Below are 18,509 nucleotides of genomic sequence, written 5' to 3'. Positions count from 1 at the left end.
GTCATACACTAGACTAGACTAGCCTAGAGTACGTTCATACAAACAAAGAGCACGCACTCTTAATTTTGACCTATGTAGCTAGGTACAAAAACTCAGAGAACTATAGGCCTAAGACTAGACAGTCAAAGATAGTACAAACAGGTACACTATCTGTTGTATACGTAAACAATACAAACTTCATTCAAATTTGGCGCCCTCACCTCCTCATTACATGGGCATGATGGACGACGAAAGGCCGTGGTCACACTGTATATAAGCGTCAACCACCAAAATGATTATCCTGAATAACTAATTTGCGTCACTTGTTTCAATTTTAGGCAAACATTATGGTATTCAATCATTTTCAATGTTGTATACAGTACTCTTTTACAAAATAGGTTCAAAGGACACCATAAATGAAAATAAAATTAGAGATTCCTGGCCATGGAGGTATTTACCTCCCTGTTCCTGGCCACTACGTTTCTATCAAAAGAATTAGTTAACGGATGTTGACACTAGTTGACGCACGAGTTCCGTGACTTCTATCGGGCGCAATATTGACAATCGACGAGAGATACATCATTATGCGGAGAGGAGACATCGCGACAAAAAAACTGATATAAATAGTGAGGCATTTAACACACTTTCATCACATTTAGGGCGCTAATCGTAATCAATATAATTTTAATAGAAAACGTAGGTGTCACAATACTGATCAAATAAGAAACATTCAAAAGAACTAGCCTAGCTAGGCCTAGAGGTAGGCCTATAATATAATGTGGCTAGGCCTAGCGAATTACTGACCTCCTACTACTAGGCCTAGCGGTAGCTGGACGATTCGGCCCAGGAAGGACGATTCGGCCCGGCCTATTTATTTAAAACACGTACCCGTACATGTACTCAATAATTAAAAAAAACGGTTGGTAGCTATTATCAGACACATATCCTTTCAAAATAGCCGCACGACTTTTATTTGTTGAGTGGAAGGAGGAAGAAGAGGAGATATAGCCTAATTATAATTAATGTACTATTTATTGTAAAGTAATAAAATAGCCTAGGCCTATTGTTTAGTTAGGGCCCTAGGCTATCCTAGCTAGCTAGTAATAATACATTCAACCCAACACCGGACATCTTTGGGCCTAAATATGTCTAGTTTTCTAGAAAGTCTGGTATTCAGAATGTGCTTTTAATGGTAAAAAGAAATTTGGACGTCTGGACTCTGGTATTGGGAAATTTTCAGTGAGTCCTGTATTGGGGGAGTTTACTGTAGTAATAGTATACTATAGTATACTACTGCATGTGCTTTCACAGTTTCAATTTACGCAAGTTTCTTGTTGAATAACAACAAAATAACATTTTTAATTTTATACTTGTTTGTGGGATTTGGTTATTGATTGGGCTTGGTATTTAGGAGGAGGATTAAAGTATACAGTATTACCCACCTCTAGTCTTAACCCTATTTATTTGAATAAACGCCCCAGAGCGTTTATTGATCAGAAGCTTGGCTTCAGGGGAGCCGTTATTTTTTGGCTGTAAATGTAATATGATAACTGAAAATAAATAAATAAATAAATGCAACACAATTAATATCGAGAATTGTATCAAAATGCTTTGTAAATTTTAGATGGAATGTGAATCAATGTACTGTATTCTACTACAAATAGAAATTTGTTGTAATACAATGTTGTGTATTATAATTCATGTGGCGGGTGTGTTTATTTGAGGAAATAAATAAAGTCCCGAACATTTATTTGAGGTGGGGCGTTTATCCAAAATGATGTTCTATTGGGGAGGTGGGGGTGGAACAATTATTATTATTAATACGGTATTCCCCAAATTCCATGCCCAGGCATTTGTAAAACAAATTAAAATTTTTACACAAAACCAAATTTTTCATCACATAATATTTTGTTTTAGAAACAATACTTGCAAAGAAAAAAATGATGAAGAGGAGTTAAAAGGAGACAAAGGAATAAATTAAATCAAGTGATTGAAAAGAGAAAAAAAATGGTTCAGGTGTATTCGTGCCACCACTTTACCTCTCAGGAAGTGTTCACTTCTCAGTACGAGCCCTTAGCGTCATGCTCATCCGAAGAATTTGTCTTTGTTGCCACATCTAGACAGACAGTGGAGACGCATACTATGACAAAGAAAGGCTGCCCTTTATTGTGCACTTTTAGTACAGTTGGCATTGTTACAGATTTAAATTACTGCAAAAGAGGTAGAGTAAGAATCAAACTTAAAAGAATTTACTATGATTAGATTTCATTTTAAAGTAGTTTCTTTTTCATGTTAACTTTTCAATCTATCAAAATCTACTATACATTCTTGGGTTATAAAATCATTGCCAAAGGGACTGCCAAATTGTCACAGTCCAGGGCCGTAGCCACCAGTACAGTTGGTAAGGTTTCAAACAGACCACTTTTTGGAAGAAGCCTGTGATATCCCCATGGTCTGCATAGGGGATTGTACCCTCTTGTTGTACCGCCAACTGCCCCATCTTAATTCACGCAGCTGGCTATGGAACTGTAGTCTAATCCTGATAATTATAACCAGCAGCAAAACAGTGCCATAGTCACAGAAATTAAAGTGCAGTGGTTGTAAAAAGAGGAAACAATCCCCTATGCAGGCCATGGGGTTTGGCAAAAGGTTTTGTCAAAATGTGATCAGGTTAAAACTTTATCTATCATACAGGTGGCTTCGACTCTGCATTATACTGTAATTGCCATCATCACTATCTCTGATGTATAATTGTCACCATGTTTAACTAACTACTATCAGTAATTATCATTGTCATCACTGTCATAATACTCTAACTATTATCACCATATCTACAACAACTAACATCAGAATAAGTCATCACATCGTAAACAGTAGGCCTATTCCCAATCATCACGACTACAGTACCATCACTGTCATCAGAGCAGCTTCACATCATTACAACTATATTATATAAGAATAATTTTCATCACATGACATGTTGCTACCACTACCATTGTTGTCTGGACAGTCATCACCATAACCCCAATTATAAAAGCATCATCATCAATTTAATAATTAATATTTTTTATAGTACTGTAAGAAAATTTTAAATTTTTGTTTCTAAATTTCTTTTCCATATTAGGCAATTTTGTTGCAGCATTAGAAAGTAAAAGCCTGAAACAAAAATCAGTCACATTTACAAGAGTCTACATGAACTGGGCTAGAAGCGCACCAGGTCAACCAGGTCGTGTCAGGGTCGCAGGTCACAGCTTACGAAATAAGAAACTTACAACAAAAGGAGATCAGTTTGAAGTAATTGAAATACCAACGTTTAAATCTCCAAACTCAATACATTGTTGCAGTCTAACGGGTAACATTGCTATTGGTGTCGACACAAGTGTTTGCCTGTTCCATTTACGTGAACAGGGAACCGACAAAGTATTCTATGACTTTGAGCATCTTATAAACATTGATATGGGATTTAAAATTTTAAACTCTGCTATATGTTGCAATTATTTAGCTTGCATCTCGCAAAATGAATTACACATTTTCAAAATTGATTTTAAATCCAACCGAACAAACAATTTACAAAATGAGGAAGTTGAAATGGGCCAGAAATTAGACAGAATTACGTCGGCTGCTGGCAAAAGTAATTCATTTTTTGTTGAGGATGATGATTATGTTTCTTGGTCATTTAATGACGTAGAAAGCCACTCTAGTTTCCAAGATTCATGTGATCATAATCAAGGGTTTGAAACACTGCTGGCAGCTGTCAAACTGGACAATTTATCAACCAACAAAACATGCTTACTTCCTAGTGTCAAACTGGAAGAGATGTATATTGATAGGTCTTCTGACCCAATGGAAGTGCTTGGGCCAATAAAAAAGGTTAAAGGTCATCCATTGAAGGTTGATTTACCAGGAAATCTAAGGTATTTTTCTATTTCAAGATGTTCATCTCATCTTATGTAATATGAAAATAGAAGTCTTTTATTACCGTATTTATTTGAATAAATTCCCCCTCGAATAAAGGTCTCTCCCCCCACACCCACCCATAGAACATCATTTTGAATAAACGCCTCACAAAGCGTTTATTTATTTCCTCGAATAAACGCCCCCACATCAAATGTTTATGAGTGTAATAGTACAAATAATGGCATGAGATGAATGATGAAAGGTTATATTTCAACAAGGCGAAGCTGAGTTGATATAACAAACCTTTCACCAAATGCCATTATTTGCACCATTACACGAATATAAAACATTCATTATTTGTTTTATATAACAACTCGTTGATATATAACCTTTCATCATTTACCTCATGTCATTATTTGTACCATTACACTCATAAACATTCATTATTTGTATACTATTGCATGCCATGTGACCCACAATCGTCCAATCAAATGACAGGAAATTATTTAGGTGTTATATAATGTATTATAACACATTTCTATTTGTAGTAGAATTCATTGATTGGTATGATCTACAATTTACCAAGTATTTTACTGTATTTTATCACTTCTAGATATTAATTGTGTTGTATTTTTTCATACTAGTGGGTAGATTAGTAATTTCACCCAAAAAAATACGCCTCCCTGAATAATTTATACTTCCAACAGTTGATTAACTTTTTTTTGTTTTCTTAGTTTAGGTGATGACCAGAATGATGTTGTTTTAACAACGTTAGTTTATCGTCGGTTCGAGGCACCTGAAAATAATGAGGACACTTTACATTCACTTCAGTTTCAGTCAACTTTTTCTGGCAGAGGTAAGATAAACTTACATGTGATTCACATATAAAATAATGTTTTTAAAAGTATCCAATTTAGAACTATTATTTTAGTTAATCTTACATATTATGTAAGTAAAATATCGTTAAAATAATAATAATATGTTGTGGCAGCAGGCAAGTGTAAAAAATGGAGATGTCTTTTAAATTATTATGACGCCTTTCCTCTTTAACAATTTTCTCTTAAAATTTTGATATTAAAATGTACATGTATTTTTAAGTAAAGTACTTAGTTCTTAGATTTATTAGATTTATTTTTTTAATATAAATGTGTGTACAGTATGTACAACATTATTCATTGTTAGTAATTTTATGACTCAGAAGGGTCCAGGGGTCATGAATTTCCCATGCAACCCTCCACAAAATTACGGTCCTGATTCATTTTTTCTCTGCCACATATTTAACAATAGTTTATTTGATTTTTACAAGATATTTTGAAATGTGACTTTGGATGTCTAGGCTCCAATGTAGAACCTGTTGGATTATGCTGCTTTGTCTCAACACAGACCACAGGCGCCCTCTATGATGTGCATTCAAACGTTCAACTCATTGCCACCTATCCTTACACAGCAGACACGAAGCTAGCTGTAGTAGGGAGAGACATGATTCATGTTGTAACAAAGAACGGTCTAGAGACATACACTTCACGATTGTTTGCTGCAGCAATACCAAACATTGAGATGATTGATGACATTGAAAATGTAAGACTTTACATGGTTCAATCCTGACCTAGTGCCATGGTTGTTACTCTCAAAACTCTTTCTACTCTACGGTAGGCTCACTCGCTCCATGGTTCTGGTGGTAGAACAAGTCTTCTCGGATAAGGACTATAAACCGTAGGTCCAGTGTACATCTGGCTCATGTGCACTTTAAAGAACCTAGTACATCTTTCGAGACGAGTAGGGGGTTACCCCGGTGTACTAGTTCATACACACACACTGTCGTGGAGGGGAGAAGAATGTTGTTGAAAAGGTGTAACATCTTAGTCCACAGCGCCTTTGATCACTTGTTGCTGGAATTGGCGCTTTACAAATTCGTATATATTATATTATATTATTATTATTATTCTATTCCATAAGCCTCAAATTAGACTTATACCCTTTTCACATCTGCAAAATGTAACAACTTGTAACAGGTTTGCATAGTGGGAAAACAATTTTGTGGAAAATCTACCGAGATTTCACAGGGGTCCCTTGTGAAATCTCGGAAGAAAAAAACACCAACAAGATGCCTGTGTTTTTGTTCCGAGATTTTGCGAGTTGTTACTGCGTGCGCGTGTGGTATTAACTGACAAATCATAGTAATCAAATAGCGCGCAACTATTCTTTCCTCCCAAGATTTCACAAGGTTCGCGTATGTGTGTGTGAAAACATGTAATAAGTCGGGAGATCAAACCTAGTTACAACTTGTTACAATTTATGCAGATTTGAAAAGGGTATTAGTGTATAAGCATGATATGGACGGTCCTACAAACTTTGCTTTATTGGTTTAAGTGTCATAAACTTGTACCAAATACATAGTGCACTTTAGAATACTTAATACAAAAATACTAAATCATTAATCTCTTTAATTTCTTTTCAGACATGTCCACCTGCGTCACAAGAACCCAGTCTGATTGGTCTTCGACCTTTCATCGGTATATTTGACATGGCAAAGTCTGACAACCATCTTATTATGTTATCAAAAGACTCACAAGCCACGAGGTGACATTGTTGCATTCATATATACGATATGTTACTGGTTTCATATAGTTTCCAAAGGCATGCATGAAGTAGCCAACCCTCCAAAATATTAAAATAATTGGTTTAGCCAAAAATATTTGGGCTTTCAGAAATGTTGGTATTCTGAATTAAGGAATTGTTTAAAATTCAATTTAGTGTTTACTTTAACTGAAAAAAATTATGTTGAAGTAACAGTAACATTTTTTTGGTGAGGTATTACTCATAACAATGTTTCCAATGGCAGGTTTCATAGTGTTTACCATTGTATTATTTTACACTTTTTAATTTGTTTTCAGTGATGGAAGTTGGGGAATTTATATTCTGAAGGATGCCCTTATGGTTGACCTCTACACTGATATCATTGATTTAGCCTTTCGTTACCAGACATGTAATGTCCCTGCATATCTAGTTTTATTGGAAGAGTCACACTTGTTGCTGAGGTCTGCTATGTTTCATAGTGGAGCGGAGGATGATTTGGTTGAACGATTCAGGCGGACATGTAAATTACTTGGAGATCATTATGCTGGGTATCAATGTTTAATTTTCTTCACTACATTTTAGCACAAACAATAATGATGTTTTGCAATTTAAACAGTAAAAAATTGATATTATCGACAGCTGACTCGGTTGGTTTGTACAAAGGCTGTGGAATACAACATTTTGTAATCAAAACAAAATCTAAAATTTGTAGAACATAGAGGCTAATTATCAAAAACCACTATTGTGCTGTTATGGTACAAACAATTTTCCTCAATGCAAAAACAAGAATACAAGCTTTCAGAGGTGATATATCTATTATATTGGATCATCCATTTAGAATCTTGCATTTAGCTACCTTTCTGTCAAGCTTTGCTCAATCCACGATTCAAATCAATTATAGAAATTAAAAAATTAAGAATTGCTTTTTAATAAGAAATATCAGACATAATGTGAGAGCCAATTATATAGTTCAACCTAGTAAAATAATCAAAAAACATATATACTACTACAAAACCTATTATTCATTGGTAATACAAAAATAAAGATTAGTTATAGGTTGGTAAATTTGATTGTGTTTTTTTTTCACAGGTCAGACTCTGAATGTCCTCATCTAGCACTTCCATATTACAACATGTCTGGAAAAGAATTGTCTAGCATAGTAACAGATCAAGATGAAAAGCAAGTCAAAAAGGTAAACTAAAATTATAAGATATAATTATTGTCCCCCTGAAAAAAAAGAACATTTTTGTTGTTGTTGAATATGCCATTTTAATGTCACATAAAAGTTATACACTTAAAAAAATTATTTACCTGAAAAAAACTGTATTTAAAGCAAACAAATGTGGCACATGCAAGCGAAATCGGACATAAGTCGCATGTGTAGATTTGTAGAAACAGCCAAAAACAATAAAAGGCTGAAAAATTACATTTTTTTTATTTTTACAGAAAATGATAGCTAAAACAATATTTATTTACATTACCTTGGTGTTTTTCTATTTTGAGAAAATATATAAATACAATTTAACAATTTGTGTGGTATGTTGGTTAAAAAGATGGTGTAAATTATGTATGATTTTTATAAAACCTATCATGTTTATGCTTAAATTGAAAGTGTTCCTTTGGGTTGAGTTTAATGAAAATGTTGCATAATAATAGAACAATAGTTAATTAACAAAGGTGTGAAGTTTCATTGAAATAAAACATTAACAATTAAAATACCCTTTTGCTAAGGCGTAAACTGAAACGCCCTATTTTTGTACTTTTCATTTCCTGTTTTTTAACTTAAAAATAATTTTTCTCAAACACTGATTGTAAGAGCCAAAACTTTAGATATCTCTGGAAGTAGACATGGTATCAAGACATTTTTTTCAGCATTTTAAATCTTGGATTATGTAGTTTCAGTATTTGTGGAAATCTCAATTTTGAAAATTCCGACTTATGTCTGGTTTCCCTTGCATTTGTGCCACAAATATTCAAAATGAGTTTTTAATTAAATTGTTTATCTATGGAAGTGAATAACTTGAATAAACTGCAAAATGGCTTATTGAAGGTCTTATTTTATTAATCTTCATTCATGTTTTTTTGGGGACAATACACCTTTAAAGATTGACTAGCATAAAATACCAGAAAGGAGAATTCAAGCCATCTGTCACCCCTATCACCTATGATTTGGTTTTATTATAAATGTAGAATGGATGAGAGTACAAAAAAACTAGTTAAAACTGTCTATCATTAGTTTTACAAATTTAAGACTCCACTTTGTTTGGCTCTGCCAAAGATCTTAGAAGCCAAAGGCTAGATCGCCAACTCCAATGCATTCGAATCACAAAACATGTCCATCTGTGGAGAGCTTCTCCAAATTGGCTGCCGGCAAATCAACCAATCAGACACGGCAATATCACTACGCTGTGCATTAATCAACCAATCAGACACGGCAATATCACTACGCTGTGCATTAATTAAGTATTGTTTCCATTGTCAAGCTTGAAATAGTTAATCTAAAAATATAATATACATTTAAACTAAATATTTGTCTTGTTTTTTATTGGTTTCTTATTATTATTGATCTGTTTAAAAATTGTTGATCAAGCCTGGCAGCCATCTTGTAGAGAACTTCTCCATAAGATACTTCACTGCCACCTACACCCTCTAGCCTTTAGCCTAATATCATTTCTATGTGCTCTGCTTATTGGCGTATACATTTTAAATATTGTATCATTTTTATATGCAGGTTGATGGCAATTCAATTGGTCTGTTATGTTATCTCAACCACCAACTCTTTAACCAAGCAGGGAGTGTTACTCTAGATGAACCTACTGAAGAGATCATTCTTGGCATTTACATGAGTGCTCAATCAGACAAGCTTTCAAGTGTTATACTGGAGTCTAAATTAAAAGGCTATTCGCTTGAATATGCCCTACAGCTGTTAGAAAGTTTGAAAACATTGAGGAAGAATGATGGATCACTGTATATGTAAGAGAATTTCTGACAAATAATATTTGTATTTATTTATTTATTTTTTTATTTTATACCATCTTCTGTATTATGATTTGACAGTTTATAAGTTTTATATTTTACATCTTTACTGTTTTCTTTTTTAGTATTTATCTTTAATATTAACGATAACATTTGATTGTTGACTGCTTTGTGATAACAAATTAATACTGAAGTTGACTGGTTTTTTTCTGAGAACACATCTGAGTGAGTGAGTGGCCGAGCGGTTAAGAGAGTGGAACCGTAACACATAGCCATATATCAGCAAGGGTTCGAAGCTCACTCGCTCCATGGTTCTAGTGGTAGAACAAGTTTTATCGAATAAACACTATAAACCGTAGTACATCTTTCGAGACGATTAGGTAGTTAACCCTGGTGTACTAGCACACTACAGCCACTGTTGTGAACAGACTAAATAGCGCCTTAGTTGGCAGCAATGACATGACTCTAGGGGAAAAGCATGTAGTGTAACATCTAAATAACACACAAATGCGTTTCAGATCAGTATTTTTCTAAAACAGATATGAAAACTAAATGCCAAAATGATTTTTTGTACTAAATTATCATAAATTGAATTCATTATAAACAGTCCAACTGCTGTAGACATCATTTGTCAAGCTGTGATTCAGCTTAGCCTCTGTGAGCCAGACCAGGCTAGATTCTTGCTGAACAGTGTATCTGAAGTTGACATCATCAAAGTGTTTGTACATAGACCATGGTTGCTGTGCAAGGAAGGTCAATTTTCCTCTTTAGCACAGGTAGGTTAAATTTTTATACCGTATAAAGTAGATTTTGCTATTGTTTTGAGGTGTTTTCCTAAATGATCATAAAATCAAAACAGTACTAGCGATCCTGTCACCAACTAGCCAACCATTCATAGAAAGTACTGATGTAGGATCAAGTATATCTTTACGGCGACTGTTGCTACAGTAAAGTTAAACACCACACGGTGTAATTGGGTTGGTCAGCCATACAGTTGTTAATTTGCATAACCAATGTGTCTGCTTATAAAAGACAAAGGAGATGTGGAATCTATGTTAGTAAGTTACTGTTTACCAGTTGGACGGTTGAACAAGTGTTACAGTGTATAATGGTGTTAGCGTAGATAGGAGGTTATAACCGGTACAAGCAGAGGTGTTGTTAAGCCAGCTCGCCGGTAAGCAGTGGTATTGTGTTAAGCCAGCTAAAATAAAAGGAATATACCTGATGTTTGCACTGTTGGATTGTTGTTTGTCTACTGCGTTTTAGAAACAGTGACTACTACCAAATTTATTGCGTAACGGCAATAAAAGCGATTATAGAATGGACTCGAGACATGACATACTACTGTACAGCTGATAGAAGAAATAGAAGCAAATATTTTGTTATGAAAGAGTTGTACAAGTATATGTTTATGAAATTATGTCACAATTTGTTTTTTATCTTATTGTTGATGTGAAACTTAGTTTTTGTTTCTATGACCCTTTCATAACAACTTAGCTAAAATAAATTAAATTACTTGTTTAGTTCAGTAAATCTCTATATATTTTTTTTCTTTTTTACTTTAGTTGATGCGACAGCATAATTCCAAGTTGTTCATTGAGGTTTTGATTGCATTGCATGACAATAAGTCTGTTAGCTTGGATACAACTTTACAGCTCTTTGAGGTGAGTGATTTGCCTTTAAAGGGAAATAAATTAAAGTACAGTATTAAGTAATGGTATTATAGATAGGTTTATCTGAGATTGTACTTGACAATTTTAGTAGTCTAACTCTACCTAGAACCCTCACCAGAAAGGAAGTCTCTGACAAAATAGTCTTTCTATCAGAAAGGAGTCACTACCAAAAAGGGATTCTCTACCAGAATGCTGTCTTTCTGCCAGAAAGGAGTCCTCTAAAGGAAATAGATTCCTCTAAAAGAAATAAAGGCCTCTAGAAGAATTGGAGTCCTAAAAGAAATGGAGGCCTCTAAAAAAATTGAGTCTTCAAAAGGATAGACTCTTAAAAAAGGAGGGATTTTCAAAAAGGATGGAGTCGTAAAAAAGGATGGAGTTCATCACAAAAGATTCCTCTACCACAAATGATTTGTCTACCTGAACTGAATCCTCTCCCAGAAGGGTACAAATGTTATAGTGCATTCATATCACATCATGTTTTCGTTGATTCATGCTTTAAATAGGCAGAATGTGATTTATTTTTTCTTAAGGGAGACTCAGCATATCAGAATCCTAGTAACACACATTTAAGAGATTACCTAGAAGCAATTCTGAGTGCAAGAAATAGACAAGATTCACATGAACAAGCTGCAGTAAGTATTTTTGTTTCATAAGTATGATGATGTCATGTCACTACCATATGTGGGTACACATTTTTTGACTAGTTTGATAGGGTAGACAGAACTTTAAATTTTCTTCAGGCTAATTTTATTTTTAGAAACTGATGTGTGTGTTATGTTTTAATTATTTAAGAGGTAATTTAGTGGAATATAGTAACTTTGATGTGATATAAATATTCCAAAGGTAAAAAAGTAACCCCAAACAAGGTAGCAATTGTGATGAAATAAAAAATAGTGTATAAATGATAAAGATGAGAAAGTTTGCATGAGACAAAATATTCACCCAACTGAAATTGAAACAAAATGTTTGATGTTCACCCAAATAAAAAAATACCTGCATTTAAGTTTTTATTTATATTTCAGGAACTTCTAGTTAAAATATACATTCAGAGATTGAATGACTGGAAGCCAGCCCAATCAAGGATGGTGAAAGGAAGGGGCCATGTTCATGTTGTAAGGATTTTTTAATAGTGATGGTCAATTTAATACCCTGAAAACTTGAAACTAGACTACCATACTATTTCAGTACATTCTTGAAACATTGACATAAATGAATCTCACTCTCATTCCAGGAGTAAATGAATCTCGCTCTCATTCCAGGAGTAAATGAATCTCACTCTCATTCCAGGAGTAAATGAATCTCACTCTCATTCCAGGAGTAAATGAATCTCACTCTCATTCCAGGAGTAAATGAATCTCACTCTCAATACAAGAGTAAATGAATCTCACTCTCATTCCAGGAGTAAATGAATCTCGCTCTCATTCCAGGAGTAAATGAATCTCACTCTCATTCCAGGAGTAAATGAATCTCACTCTCATTCCAGGAGTAAATGAATCTCAATCTCATTCCAAGAGTAAATGAATCTCACTCTCATTCCAGGAGTAAATGAATCTCACTCTCATTCCAGGAGTAAATGAATCTCACTCTCATTCCAGGAGTAAATGAATCTCACTCTCATTCCAGGAGTAAATGAATCTCACTCTCATTCCAGGAGTAAATGAATCTCACTCTCATTCCAGGAGTAAATGAATCTCAATCTCATTCCAGGAGTAAATGAATCTCAATCTCATTCCAGGAGTAAATGAATCTCAATCTCATTCCAGGAGTAAATGAATCTCACTCTCAATACAAGAGTAAATGAATCTCACTCTCATTCCAGGAGTAAATGAATCTTGCTCTCATTCCAGGAGTAAATGAATCTCACTCTCAATACAAGAGTAAATGAATCTCACTCTCATTCCAGGAGTAAATGAATCTCACTCTCATTCCAGGAGTAAATGAATCTCACTCTCAATACAGGAGTAAATGAATCTCACTCTCAATACAGGAGTAAATGAATCTCACTCTCAATACAGGAGTAAATGAATCTCACTCTCATTCCAGGAGTAAATGAATCTCACTCTCATTCCAGGAGTAAATGAATCTCACTCTCATTCCAGGAGTAAATGAATCTCACTCTCATCCCAGGAGTAAATGAATCTCACTCTCATTCCAGGAGTAAATGAATCTCACTCTCAATACAGGAGTAAATGAATCTCACTCTCATTCCAGGAGTAAATGAATCTCACTCTCAATACAAGAGTAAATGAATCTCACTCTCATTCCAGGAGTAAATAAATCTCACTCTCATTCCAGGAGTAAATGAATCTCACTCTCAATACAGGAGTAAATGAATCTCACTCTCATTCCAGGAGTAAATGAATCTCACTCTCATTCCAGGAGTAAATGAATCTCACTCTCATTCCAGGAGTAAATGAATCTCACTCTCAATACAAGAGTAAATGAATCTCACTCTCATTCCAGGAGTAAATGAATCTCGCTCTCATTCCAGGAGTAAATGAATCTCACTCTCATTCCAGGAGTAAATGAATCTCACTCTCAATACAAGAGTAAATGAATCTCACTCTCATTCCAGGAGTAAATGAATCTCGCTCTCATTCCAGGAGTAAATGAATCTCACTCTCATTCCAGGAGTAAATGAATCTCACTCTCATTCCAGGAGTAAATGAATCTCACTCTCAATACAAGAGTAAATGAATCTCACTCTCATTCCAGGAGTAAATGAATCTCACTCTCAATACAGGAGTAAATGAATCTCACTCTCAATACAGGAGTAAATGAATCTCACTCTCATTCCAGGAGTAAATGAATCTCACTCTCATTCCAGGAGTAAATGAATCTCACTCTCATTCCAGGAGTAAATGAATCTCGCTCTCATTCCAGGAGTAAATGAATCTCACTCTCATTCCAGGAGTAAATGAATCTCACTCTCATTCCAGGAGTAAATGAATCTCACTCTCAATACAAGAGTAAATGAATCTCACTCTCATTCCAGGAGTAAATGAATCTCGCTCTCATTCCAGGAGTAAATGAATCTCACTCTCATTCCAGGAGTAAATGAATCTCAATCTCATTCCAAGAGTAAATGAATCTCACTCTCATTCCAGGAGTAAATGAATCTCACTCTCATTCCAGGAGTAAATGAATCTCACTCTCATTCCAGGAGTAAATGAATCTCACTCTCAATACAAGAGTAAATGAATCTCACTCTCATTCCAGGAGTAAATGAATCTCGCTCTCATTCCAGGAGTAAATGAATCTCACTCTCATTCCAGGAGTAAATGAATCTCACTCTCATTCCAGGAGTAAATGAATCTCAATCTCATTCCAAGAGTAAATGAATCTCACTCTCATTCCAGGAGTAAATGAATCTCACTCTCATTCCAGGAGTAAATGAATCTCACTCTCATTCCAGGAGTAAATGAATCTCACTCTCAATACAGGAGTAAATGAATCTCACTCTCATTCCAGGAGTAAATGAATCTCACTCTCATTCCAGGAGTAAATGAATCTCAATCTCATTCCAGGAGTAAATGAATCTCACTCTCATTCCAGGAGTAAATGAATCTCAATCTCATTCCAGGAGTAAATGAATCTCACTCTCATTCCAGGAGTAAATGAATCTCACTCTCAATACAAGAGTAAATGAATCTCACTCTCATTCCAGGAGTAAATGAATCTTGCTCTCATTCCAGGAGTAAATGAATCTCACTCTCAATACAAGAGTAAATGAATCTCACTCTCATTCCAGGAGTAAATGAATCTCACTCTCATTCCAGGAGTAAATGAATCTCACTCTCAATACAGGAGTAAATGAATCTCACTCTCAATACAGGAGTAAATGAATCTCACTCTCATTCCAGGAGTAAATGAATCTCACTCTCATTCCAGGAGTAAATGAATCTCACTCTCATTCCAGGAGTAAATGAATCTCACTCTCATCCCAGGAGTAAATGAATCTCACTCTCATTCCAGGAGTAAATGAATCTCACTCTCAATACAGGAGTAAATGAATCTCACTCTCATTCCAGGAGTAAATGAATCTCACTCTCAATACAAGAGTAAATGAATCTCACTCTCATTCCAGGAGTAAATAAATCTCACTCTCATTCCAGGAGTAAATGAATCTCACTCTCAATACAGGAGTAAATGAATCTCACTCTCATTCCAAGAGTTAATATTTAAAAATCCACACCAGCCAAAGGAACTTTTAGGATGTATCACAAGTCTTAAGCACTGTCTACACTATCAAAGTTTATGTGACAAAAAAGTGTTATGTGCCCAAATATGGTAGTGATATGCCCAAATGTAGTAGTGATATGACATCATTCATATATGGGCACATCACATTTTTTTTTGTCACATAAAGTTTGATAGTGTAGACAGAGCTATAAATTACAGTAGCATTAAATAACCTTTTGTATGCACAATATATTCTCTCAATAGGAAAAAAGTTAAACTTGCAAGTGTACACTTGCAAGTGTACACTTTAATATATTTTGATTAGCACAGATTGTTAAATGTTGGTAAAATGTAATGTAATTATTATTTTTGTTGAACAGGATGTCGGGGGATACTTCAGTTGTCGTTACGATTGGTTAGATGATATTCCACCCTTCAAAGGTAATACAAATTGCTTACATTCAGTGATGCTGAGCACATTACATACTGTAGTACATTGCATTACTTGATTTCCAAATCATGTTGTTAGAAATACAGTACAGGGAATGATTTTCCTTTTAAAAGTAAACCTCTCAACTTTTGAAAGCTTTACAATTTGGAACCTTTAAATCTTTCATGTACATAACAATACTGTAACTCTTGTCATGGAAATGAATGTAGTTTTTGTATAATAGAGAGAGTTCATTGAGAAACATATACCTCCTTGGCGGAGGTAAATTATTAAGAACTTTATAATTATTTACTGCTTTTATTCATTTTACGTGCAGGCCAAGAAGCCCTCAGAAAACCATGTTCCAAAATGCGAGTAAATGATCAAGTAATCAGAAAGCCTAGCCGTCAGATGTCAAGAAAGACAGAAGATGGTATGGACAAGGAGTGCCACTGTTGTTGCTGTTATGAAGACCTCATCAAGGCTCAGGTGAATATTGTTATGGCAATATGAATTTACCATTCATCACAGAAGCCAAATTCAACCACACTTTTCACAAAATATTAGTTTTCAATTTCTATCATAAATGGGTGCTATTTATTAATACAGGTATGTATAGTATATTTCTAGATATGTGAAGTATTTTCTGGATGTACAAGAACAATAGGCCAGGAGATTCTGGATGAGGGTCCAGGGTTTTGTTTGGCATCCTTGAGTAATTTACAGTAGGTCATACCATGCATTAATTTTGTTTACACATTGTGTGAAACGTTCGCATAACAACCATCATTCATGGGTTCGTGGAAGTAGGAGGCAGGTAAGTCTCCCCTTCAGAATTAGGGGCTGTTCCTGCTCTATTGACAGTAAGTGCATGAAGTAGATACATATTCTTCAAACTACTGTTTTGTATGTATTGCAAAATTCTTGCCCTTTATATTATATGTCAAATTTAGGTTTAGTTTCATTTCTGTTTCAGTCTCTTTTGTGCACCACATCTATAAATCTAGGCCCACATAAGCTGATACTAGAAGCAAGTGATACAATGGATTTCATAGGCTTAGAATCATTGAAACTTTTGAGTCTATCAAGAACAGATCCAGGCCTAGCAGCTAATTTAATGTTAGAAAAGTACCCTAACCTAACAGTGGCATTTGTGAAAGATACTTTTGTTTCTGATGGAAGTCTTTGGACTGATTTTCTGGAGACATTATTTGATCAAATACGAACATTAAAATCTGAAAAGGATAATAAAGACAATTTGAAAATGTATTCTAACATATTAAAAGGTAAGAAGTTAAAAAATGCATTTTCTAATTTTCATAATTCATTCACCCTTTGCTTTATTACAAATATGTATGATGTGCTACTGTCCAAAAAACTTACCATGAACTGGCTGTCACTGTGTATAGTATTGAAACTGAAATTTGAAGTGATAATATGGCATTTCCTTGGGCAAGGTTACAATATTAGATAACGTCATACTAAATATTACTATTTCAGGAGCACCCCATAGTTTTAATCAGAAACTTGCAAGGCCAAGTACATTTGTGTAATATTTTTATAAAACAAGTTTAAAAAGAACGAAATATGAGGGGTATTTTAATACCCTTTATCTTTTGTTATTTTCAAAAGTAGACCCTTTGCTCTATTACAAATATGTATGATGTGCTACTGTCCAAAAAACTTACCATGAATCACTGTGTATAGTTTATTGAATATAATATAATATTATACGTCTTAGTTATTATATTATTTTGTATCATTTTATAGGTGTGTTAGACTTGGCTATTTCATCTCTAAATCATGATGTCTTCATGAGTGTTCTACCAAATGATGGCGCTATATCGTTCTTCCTTCCTTACATTGAGCGTTGTTGTCTCAGGTTAGAGGCAAGCAAGTTAAGAAACAGCATTGCGGCCGATCTTATTGCCAAAACAGAAATGACCCAACGTTCCCATTATTACTGAGTCTGGTTTTGAATGTAGCACAGTAAAGAAACTTGTTTTGTTCAAATTGTTTACTATGAATATGATTTGCCTCGCATATTTTTGTGATAATCAAATAATTTTTATATAAAACAAATTTGAATGAAACATTCTCTCCATTCGTTGAACAAAACATTCATTATTTGTTTTTTATAACACACCTACTTTTATTTAATTTTTGGTTTTGAATGTAGCACAGTAAAGAAACTGTTGTTTTGTTCAAATTGTTTACTATTATGTGCCTCTCATATTTTTGTGATAATCAAATAATTTTTGTATAAAACATGCCAACAAATTTGAATGAAATATTCTCTCCATTCAACGAATACAAAACAAAACGTAAGTCATCGACGAAAGCTATAGGCCATTAAAAAATGAAATTCTCCAACTTTAGACGCAGAGTAGAACAATTTGCACACGAAGTTGAACACGATCAGTCAACGCTATGTGGCCAAAATGTTTCGGAAAGCTGAAAACGTGCATTATAGTGCATTAATTATCACCATTAAATATCACTTTTCCGTGAGGTAGGGCTAATTCCAAATGACATGTGATACGTACTTAACCAATCGAATTAAACATGGCAAACAAATTGAGTATGGTATAGTCAGCCCTGCCCACCAAGCCTGGGACAAAAAAATAAATGAAAATAGAACATTTCATCTTGCACCAAATTTAATTATTTGTACCATTGCATTATATGTTTTATAACTTGACTATTTTTAACGAAAGTCTAGCCCAAGACCATAACCATTTTAGAAGGCTGCAAAGAGTAGCCTCACGTCCTGCTCACAAATACTGGTAAAACCT

The 18,509-nt window shown here is 34.4% G+C and overlaps 1 protein-coding gene across 1 annotated transcript; it reads left to right on the top strand.

Moving 5' to 3' along the window:
• The first annotated feature begins 1,830 nt into the window (after positions 1–1,830).
• Positions 1,831–18,400, top strand: LOC144858705 (BLOC-2 complex member HPS3-like). Its single transcript, XM_078714803.1, has 16 exons — positions 1,831–2,200; positions 3,104–3,893; positions 4,611–4,732; positions 5,183–5,454; positions 6,335–6,456; positions 6,771–7,001; positions 7,543–7,645; positions 9,185–9,426; positions 10,037–10,205; positions 10,995–11,093; positions 11,633–11,734; positions 12,125–12,214; positions 15,665–15,725; positions 16,052–16,203; positions 16,691–17,000; positions 17,485–18,400. Exons 1-16 carry the CDS (start codon positions 1,987–1,989, stop codon positions 17,679–17,681), a joined length of 3,276 nt encoding a protein of 1,091 aa, XP_078570929.1. The 5' UTR covers positions 1,831–1,986; the 3' UTR covers positions 17,682–18,400.
• Positions 18,401–18,509: the final 109 nt, after the last annotated feature.

The sequence above is a fragment of the Antedon bifida genome, chromosome 2 (assembly GCF_963402885.1).
Source record: "Antedon bifida chromosome 2, ecAntBifi1.1, whole genome shotgun sequence".
Taxonomy (NCBI): Eukaryota; Metazoa; Echinodermata; class Crinoidea; order Comatulida; family Antedonidae; genus Antedon; species Antedon bifida.
The sequence above is the reverse complement of the archived record's forward strand: the minus strand, read 5'-3'. Positions and strand labels throughout refer to the sequence as shown.

What these genes read in the sequence shown, in the direction of transcription:
- LOC144858705 (XM_078714803.1), top strand. Translation starts at nt 1,987, where the DNA reads ATGGTTCAGGTGTATTCGTGCCACCACTTTACCTCTCAGGAAGTGTTC. An exon ending in TGATATTCCACCCTTCAAAG is followed by an intron (nt 15,726 to 16,051) that starts GTAATACAAATT and finishes TTTTACGTGCAG; the next exon opens with GCCAAGAAGCCCTCAGAAAA. An exon ending in GTATTCTAACATATTAAAAG is followed by an intron (nt 17,001 to 17,484) that starts GTAAGAAGTTAA and finishes ATCATTTTATAG; the next exon opens with GTGTGTTAGACTTGGCTATT.